This window comes from Coturnix japonica, chromosome 5, assembly GCF_054131305.1.
Source record: "Coturnix japonica strain WE chromosome 5, WE-NBRP24, whole genome shotgun sequence".
Taxonomy (NCBI): domain Eukaryota; kingdom Metazoa; phylum Chordata; class Aves; order Galliformes; family Phasianidae; genus Coturnix; species Coturnix japonica.
In genome coordinates, this window is record NC_140667.1 from 36815431 (window position 1) to 36824588 (window position 9158).

Consider the following 9158-nt stretch of genomic DNA (forward strand, 5'->3'; position numbering starts at 1 on the left):
CAGCACCAGCATAAGCACATGGCTCAGGCACGAGCCTCCCCCAGGCACACAGGGCTGCTCCCAGACTGCAGAACCACTGGCAGGGTCACTCCAGCCCGGTGTCATTATCCCCAGAAGGATGCTGGCCTGTGGGACAGCAGTGCACCCTCATCCTGGGCAGCCCACGGGGATGGCTCAGGATATTCCCAGGTGCTGTAACACTGGACTGCTACAGGATTCAGAGATCATCCTGCAGAGCAGCTCCTGGTCCAGCTCAGTGACACAAAGCTTCCTCCACGTTAAGAAGTACCATGCATAGTGCTGACTGCACCAGCATAACCCGTAACTTGAACAAAAGAGCTGCAGTGAGCCAGTCCTTTGCAACTCGCCTTCTGCCTCAGCCAGAGGCCACTGCCAGGGTCAGGTCCCCATCAAGCAAAGTGGTAAGCAAGCACCCAGCACGAGAGAAGCCAGCAAGATTTCACAGTGTTATTTGAAACCTGAGCCGTGCAACTGCAATGAGCAATGGGGGAAGGAAAACTAGAAAACAGTAGTAAGATCGTGGCTTCACATAGTTTAAGCATGTGCGCAGCCTTAGTGGTGATCACACAATATTTCTGAAGCGTTCAGCAGAACCATTTTTTTTCAGCATTTGCTTTAAGAGCTATCCATGCCTCATCTTTCAACTCCACGCAGTGCTCTGCTGCCAGAGCCGCTGGCTCCGTGCGGGTCATTCACAGCATCCTCACTGAAGGCCAGGGGACTATTAGATCACCAGGTCTGCCTTTATGCTGCATGACAGTGAATTCCATCCAGCTGCGTATGAAATATTTGCAGTCAGACCCAATGAAGAACATTAGCAAAAGGCTGCTGGCATCGATGAGCCACTGAAAATACTCTGCCAAGTCCACATCAGCATTAACTGCCTCAATGCCTGAACAGTCCTATATACACGCTGCGAAGTGAGCTGATATCCCACAAAGCTGTGGTGAAGGACTGCACGACCACAGGCAGCATCCACAACCCAACAACTGGGGCACACAAGGCTCAGAAAGAAAGCAGGAGGGAGAAGATGGAATTCCCAGTCTGCCACTCTGGGATTACTTGTCCAAAATACCTCACATGTCCCCAGATGTGAGGTAGGCAACAAAAGTGGAGGCTTCCCCAGAGTATTCCCCAGTTGCTGATCCCCCTCTGATTTTGTATACATCACTGAGGGCTTGTTTTCAATGAACAGGAGACATGGGGCAGGGGAACAAAGAGGGCCACATCACGGGGGACACAATGGTGTGCAGCAGGACCACCAGTTTGAGCAAGGAATACATCCAGCACACTAGCTGGCAAATGCTAGGGCTATTCTGTGGGCATGGGAGCTGCCTACCCTGACACTCAGGAGAAAAAGAATTCTATGGACCAGAAGCTGCGTGGATGAACCTACAAACACTTCAAACACAGGCCTGAACACAATGAACTGGGCAGCCACCTGCTCCACGGCTCTGGGTAGAAACAGCTCATCCACAGCAGCAAGGGCTCTGCAAGCCAGTCTGGAGGGACTGGGAAACAGGCAGTTTCTGACAAGGTGTGCTCATAGGAAGGTGTGAGCAGCTCCTACCTGCAGCACCATCAGTCATGAGCAGGGCACCAGACACATCCAAACTCAGTTCTGGGTATGCTTCTGTCAAACAAAGTGGCAGAACAGCTGTGCAGAGGAGGACGTAATGCTAATTAACAGTCAGGTTTTGCAGCCCCAGGATGCAGGCACACAGTGAGTGCAATGACCTGAGAGAGGCCCCCAGAGGTACCAGCAGAAAGCTGTGATTTGGGAACAAGGAAAGGCAACCCACGCACAGCTGGGATTTTAAGCCAAAGAAGCTATATAAATAAATAGCACCAGGGTGTAGTACAGCCTGCAGTGCTACCTGAGGAAGGGAAACCGAAGGTCACCATACCAGAGAGTAGAGGGAGTGCAGTGCAAACTGCAGAACAGAAAATATCCCACCTGGCAAAAAAATGAAATGGTGAAATGAAGTTCTTTAGGGGCCCTGAGTTTCCTGGATGGAAACGTGTCCAGTGCAGCAAGGGATGTAGGAAGATGGATGAGGTGGAAGAAGGGAGTCTCACGGAGCGGCTGGAGGCGGCAGCAAGCTCTCGGCAAGCAGTAACGCCATGTGGTTACTCACCGACGGTGACTTCAGCGCAGCTTTCGTGTGTGAAAGCTCCAAAAGCAGCAGGTCACTGAGAAGTTTAAAAAGTGCTGATTTGGACTCCAGAAGAGATGGAAAGCCATTGACAACAAGCCATTAGATGCATGTTCCAGAGTTCACGTTCATGGGGATTGCAGCTCTCCTCTCAGCTCTCACTTTCCAGAGCAGAGAGCGCATGGATGGGGAGCGCAGCACTGAGCCACAGCTCTTTGTCCACCTGGGCTTAGAGGCCAGTGGCAGCCCTGGGTACACCAGGCAGCTAACAGCTCAACAGCAATATCCTCTGCTATGGGATGGGTGTTGCTCTCAGGGAGGTTCAGCGCCCTTCTGCACAGTGTGAGGCTCAGGGCAGACCCAGATGCCACTGTGGGCCAGCTGCTGGCACTGAGGGCATCATGGGGACATGGAAAATGCTGCCCAGGGAGGTCACTGCCCTACCACCCCACCACAGGAAGGCTGACAGCAGTCAGACTGCAGGAAGATAACGTCCTCCTGAGCCCAGGAATGGGTCTCCCAAGGAATCAGTCCAATATGCTCTCCCTCCAAGAGGCTGGTAAAAGAAGGCACAGGTGTGTCAGAAAGTGTCACTTACCTGCTATTAGTGATCAAGACTTTGTGTATCAAACATAACAGGGAAGAAAAGCGAGGTGGTGTAGTTGTAAGAGACTACATGAGCACAGGAACATGCAGAAAGTACATGGAGACACCTCTGAATTAAAGGTTTGCAGCGAGGCAAGCAAGGGAAAGAGAAAGTCAGCGATGAAGCTGACTTTTGCACTCCAGTGAAGACACCTGCCCATACTGGGGAAGAATTTCTGCCCGTGTCAGAGAGAGTAAGCCTAGAGCTTGTGCAGAGCCAACACACACCACCATGTGGGTCAGTCAGTCAGTCTGCCCATGCCAGGGCTCCAGTGGCCTGTCCTGGCCAGCAGAGACTCATCGTGAGGGGCATCAGCCTCAGGGGATCAGAGGGGGAGCTGCAGAGCAGGGAGCCTGGGGGGTAGGTCAGCACCGCACCATGTGTCTCACTACAGGCTCCCCTTCACTGCAGAGCAGCTGTGGCCTTGCCATATGATCTCCTCTCCACCTCCTCGGGGCTGTAGCCAGAGCCTGAAGCTGGAAGCGGCTCTGCCAGGCAACTCATAGAAGCCTCCCGCGGCTGAGCCAGCTGAAGCCATGGGAAGCTGCTGTGTGGAGCGCTTACAAGGGGCCCATTATGGGAGGACGGAGCCAAGAGGCCAGGTACCTGCAGCAAGAACTGCGGCAGCCGGGCTCCATCCCGCCGGGCCAAACGAGCCCCCTGTAAGCACGGGGCACGGCACCCGGACAATCCACCGCCCGCAGCAGCACGCACGTGCCCAACCCACCGGAGCCAGCAGAACAGCAGACCCGGCACGCTTACACCGCACAGCCTCGCGTGCCGGGCGGCGGGCGCTGCCCCGCTCTCGCACGTCGAAGCACACAAGCGGATCATCGCAAACGCGGGACGCTGCAAGGGACCGGCAGTAGCCGGCGGAGGGCTCCGATGGGAGCGCGGCTCTACGCCCCTCCCGGAGCGCCGTCCCGAGTAGGGCGGCAGGGAGGCACGCGGCGCACACTTACCCCACCATCCTCCCTCTGCCGTTCGGCTCCTTCGCTCGCGGCACCACCCGCGCCTTGTGCGAGCTCCTGGGTCGCTGCCGGGACGGCTGCAGCCCCTGCGCGGGGCCGAGTCCCGGCTCGGGGCGCTGCCCGCGGCCGTCGTTGGGGCTCTCCGCGGGGCCGCGCTCGGGGCGCAGGGCGGCGGGCAGGGCGGCCGGCTCCGGGGGGGCTCTGTGCGGCCGGGGCAGGCCGGGAGCGGTGCCCGTCGCCCCCAGGGGCGCGGCTTGACCCCGCAGCCGGCGGGGTTCTGCGCGGCGGGAGGCGCCGGGCTCCAGCCTCGCCGCCAGGTCCCGCTGGCAGTCGCCGAGTCCCAGCAGGATCGCGAAGGTGAGGGGCAAGACGCTGCCCGCGGCCCCCCGCATGCTGTCAGCCCGCGGGGCGGGCGAGGGCCGGCGGCGCGGGGCGGGCATCCCTCCGGGGGCTGCGCTCCGGGTCCGCCCGACTGAGCCGCGCCTCACTGCCCCATCTCCCCGCGGGGCTCCGCCAGCACCTGCTGCCCACCGGGGCCGGAGACCGGGCCGGGGGCTGCCGAGCGGCCCCGCAAAAGGAGGAAGAGCGAGAGGAGCGCGGCCGTCCCGCCGGAGAGCTCCGGCGTTCCGCAGGCGGCTCCGAGCACCTTTGCGCCCGCCTCTGGCACTGCCAGAGCCTGGAGGGGATGGAGGGTTTTATTTTTGGAAACCTCCCCCTTTTGCGTCTTTTTGATGCTGACATCCCCCCTCTCCAGAGGACACGGTTCAGCCCCCCTCCTTAGCAGAGGAGACATTCCAGCAACACCCACTTTGGCAAAGGGAAACAAACTACAACGGAGAAGCCTTAACCCCTGCCTGGCCGGGGAGACCTACGCTCCGCCGGTTCGGGAGCCGCCCTCACTCCCGCCGCCCGGTCCGCAGCGAGCCACCAACCCTCAGCGATGCCGGCAGCGCTTGGGGAGCTGCAGCGGCCGCGGCTGCTGCCGTGGGGCGCAGAGCGGGGACGCGGGCGCCAGAGGGACGCGCCTCCATCCCCCGGCGTCTGGGGCCCTCGGGAGCTGCAGCGTCTCCTCAGCCTGCTGCCCTGGTGGCATCTGCCGATGTGAAGAGCCTTACTGGCATCGCAGTCTGGTTTCATTGCTCTCGTACAGCCCGAAATCCTGCTCAGAGATTTACGCATCTACTTGTAGAAAAGGACTCACGTGAAAGCTCCAGGTCCCTCAGCTAAGAGACGCCTTCCAGGGGTCACATCCATCAATAGATGTCACACTCTCCAATCTTCCTCTATGTGGGCACATGGAGGTGGAAATGTGGCTCCAAATGACTGCTTTAAATGCACTGAGAAGGACTGGGCAAAGAGTGAGAGTAGGGAGAGGGATGTCAGGGTTTGACCTCATCCTCTGCCACATCTCTGCAGCTTTCCACTGCCCTTGGCCATCTTGGGCAGAAGCAGGTCCTCCTTGAGGAGCACAGGCTCAGCCTCAGCTGAACACCATGAGGTATTTGGGGTGGGGTCCCCAGGCTGCTCACTGCAGCCCTTGCATACAAGAAGGGCAGAGAAGCACAATGAGTGCACTCAAGGGGCCACCAACCAAGACTCATTACACCAACCTCAGGCAGATGGAAGCATCCTGATGCTCACTGAGCATTTTGATGTGGAGGGCAGCTCCTGAATATCTGCAAGAGGACACAAGGATCAAAGTGCACAAGGAGCAGTCCTTTCACCATTACCTTGTGTCTGTCTTTAGGGTAGGGACTTTTGGGGCCAGATGTTGCAGCTCAGCCACTGCGGGTTTAGTGGACAAGTTATCAAGTCAACCCACAAATTTATCCATTCTCCCTTGCTCATCTGATGCATGGAGGAGCTGCCATAGAGCACAGCCTCCCATGCCCACAACTCCTCCAGGCCCTCCAAGGACCTGCTGATTGCCCTGTGCTTCCCTCCAGCCTTTCGTGGGAAAGGTACCACTGCAGGTACCCACAGCAGGGGCTAAGCAGGTTCAGACTTTGACCTCAGCACTGGCAGCTGGCTGCATGGGGCAGTGGCATCAGAGAAAGGGGCAGTAGGTGCCTTGGCATTTCCTGGATGTCATAATCTCTCCATCTGTTTGGGCAGAATTTTGCGTTGCTGCTGAACGCTGCAAGGCCAGATAAGAGCCTAGGCTCAGCTCTTTGTTCTGAGGAAGAGGAATGTCCTTTCCATCCTCACCTAATTACTTTCTTATGCAGCAGTGGAAAGAATGCTTGTGCCTAAACCTGACACAAGAAAATTATCAATACCATAAACAAAGCCATAAACAAAACTTCTCAAAGCACCCTGGCAGTGCTAGAAGCCCTGCAGGAAGCCCTGCAGAGGACTCGGAGCACCAGTGGGATCCCTCCCTGGAGGTACTGGGTCACCCCAGGAAGATGCAGTCTTGGAATCCAACAGAGCTGAGGGATGAGGTTTACAAACCAAGCACAGCCTCAGCTGGCCATTCAGTACCCCACACAGAGCCAGCACAGGGTGCTGGCACCCCATCTCAAATCAGCTTTGCATCACGTTCACAGCCACCCCAGGAACTGGATGAGACCTACCCAATCTCCACATTCAAGCAGGCACTCCTGCAGGGATGTTCCAGAGCTGTTTGTTCCCAGTGGCACATGTGCCCATCAGACAGGGAGCAAAGGCAGCCCCGATGCAGGTGAGCCAGGAGTAATGCACAGGCACAGGATTGCCTTGCATTTAACTCTCCCTGAAAATGAGTCGGAAATTGGGAAGCGCAGGGTGCGTGGAGTGCTGCAAGTCGGGCTGCAGCACGCTGCTCAGCGGGGGCTCAGCAGACAAACATGAAATACCTCATTTCTCAGGAACTCACGCAGACAGAGAGCGGCCGGTCGGGCGGCTCGCCGCCGAGATCAAACCCACGCCTGGGAAGAGAGATTAGCAGCAGGGGAGGGTGGTGAGTGGAGTTCAAGAGCAGGGAGCGTGGTCTGGGAGGGAGAGCTGCAGGTGGGCAAAGCAGAAGCACCACATCAACCTCCTGGTGCTGAAACAGCACCAATAAGAGGACAAGGTTGGATGGAGACGTGGCACCTCCCCAAGTTCACACTTTCCATGGCCAGCAGTATACCAAGGGGAACAAGGCAGCCCTTAGGGCTAGAGTGGAAGGGAAGAGGCTCACTGGGACATGAAGAGGAAAAGGGTGCACCATGCTGCCAACATGGCCCATCCTTCCCACCACCATTGTGGTGGAGAAACAGGAGTGCTTGGGCAGCTGAGAGTCAAAGTCACAGTGCCTGGTGAAAGAGGCTGGGTAGAAAAAGGTGGTCTGTACCCTGGAGGGATGGCCGAGAGTCAGTTCTCCTTCAGTCCTCTCAAAGAATAGGGAACAGGGGTCCCTCTGTGCCTCGACCTCTTGTACCCTCAGTCTTCTACCCCTCATGTCTCCATCACCTCTACAACACCCCCTTGGCTGGGTAACACCTGGGAACCACGCTTCCAGGGCCAGTTGGCCCACAGATGTAGCTCCTGGCACCACATCCCTTAGATTAATTAGCTTGTTTTCTTCCTCTTCTGAAGGGTTCACAACACACATGTGCTTATTCCTCCATTGTGAGTGGACCCCTAATGCGCTGCAGATGGGACACATTCCATGAATTCAGGGGCTGCCTGAAGCTCATGGGTTAAGAAGGAGCATTCCCCCCAGCTGAAGGCTGAGATGCAGGGGAAGGCCAACCTGTCCCCCAAGTTCACAAGTCACGGTGCACAGACAGTCTTTTGGAGATGCAAGTCACAGCTTCTGAAAAGAGTCACCTCAAGGAGCAAGGGCACAGTAGCCTTGGGAAGCTGGATGGAGAAACAGCTTCCAAGCAGCAATTCAAGCATCTCTGGAGGGCACCTCTGAAATCAAGGACATGGAGAAAGCAAGAAAAGCAGTTTCTGGACTTGAAAGCATGGCCAGCAAAGCCTCCAGTAACACCACTCCAAACCTTGGCTTTTCATAGTTTCATAGTTTCGTGCGGGTTGGAAGGGACCTTAGAGATCATCGAGTCCAGCCCCCGGAATTCGAGCCTCTGTGTAGCAGAGCGGCACTTCTACCACTTGCGCCACAGGGGGGATTCGAACTCCGGGCCCCAGTGTTGCAAGGCGGCGTCTTAAACCACTGCGCCACCGGGGCACACATGGCTTTGCCATGAGAGACATGGAGTTCAGTGTTCGCACTGACAGGATGCCCAGGGAAGATGTTCCCAAAGGACTGACAAGCGGCAAGGCAGGTTTTGGGAACAGCTCTGTCCAGCCACCTCCATCCATTCTTGATGTGTCCACCCCTCAGAGCCCCAGGACACGTCCCAACCTCCTTTTGTGTGGAGAAGATCAGCATATTGTCAGAAATCAGAACAAAAACTGTCTGTTAGCACCTAACAGAAAGCCAAGGTTTGCTGGGTTTGTTGCTCCTCCCTTTGTCTAACCAAGGCCATCTCCAAGAGGGAAGAAGGAGGCACAAACAAAATGGGTGTCCTACAACTGAGCCCTTTGGTCATGCTGTTGTATGAACATACGTCCATGCATTACTGAGGGCTGAGACCACGTGCTGGAAAGGAGCTTACAATATGAGAGCAAAATACGCCACTGTGAGGGAGAAGAAACCTGGAGAGTGGGAACAGATGGCAGAACCCAGGGGAAGGGAGTGAGGAGTGAGGCAGAGAGGAGACTGCTGTGGGTTACTGCTGCAGAAAGGCTCTGATGGGGCTGGCTGCAGAGCACAGCTGGCTCCTTATTTATCCATCACAGTATTTCAACCCTTCAACAACTCTTCAAGAGAAAAAAGGAAAAAAAAAAAACCAGAGAAAACTCGGCTAGAATGTGACTCGTGCAGAGCTACAGCAGCTCAGGGGAACCTGTCCATCTATAATTAATGAAGTCCTGTTTGCAGTGATCTGACTGTGGCCTCCCCTCTCCCCAGGAGGTTGGGGCTGGTTTCTCTGCCTCCTCATGCCTGTGGCTGGAGCTGCATGTGGCAGGGAGAGGTGGCCTACGGGCTGGACAGAACCAGGAGCCCAACATCATACATTCCTCAAAGGAGCAAGGCTGCTCAGGGTGTCCACCCCATGGGGCTTCAAGCATAGCATGCAGTCAGTGCCTTTCAGGAAGAGAGAAATGGAAAGAAAGAGTGAGAAGCAGCTTTTCCAGAGGCAGGTTGTCACATACTGCAGAGCCTAAGGAGATCAGGACCGCAGGCTGTTATCCTCAGCAGAAAGCTTCACTTCTTGGCACCATCCCGGGGCAGTGCTTTCATGGAGCCCATGACCTGAAAGAAGGAAAAGACAGATCCAAGCAAGGTATCACAACATCCTCATTAGACAGAAGAAACAAGATAATGCC

The 9158-nt window shown here is 56.3% G+C and overlaps 1 protein-coding gene across 5 annotated transcripts in view; it reads right to left on the reverse strand.

Annotated features, from left to right (window-relative positions):
- LTBP2 (latent transforming growth factor beta binding protein 2) overlaps positions 1 to 4479 on the reverse strand; it is a 55972-nt gene extending 51493 nt beyond the window's left edge. For 4 of the 5 annotated variants that reach the window (XM_085550504.1, XM_085550501.1, XM_085550502.1 and 1 more), the window contains exon 1: positions 3786 to 4411. In XM_085550504.1, the coding sequence (XP_085406630.1) occupies positions 3786 to 4234 (449 nt within the window). In that variant the 5' untranslated portion in view covers positions 4235 to 4411. Of the gene's footprint in view, positions 1 to 3785 lie in introns of all 5 variants that reach the window. The other variant, XM_015865158.3, reaches the window with a different exon arrangement.
- Positions 4480 to 9158: the final 4679 nt, after the last annotated feature.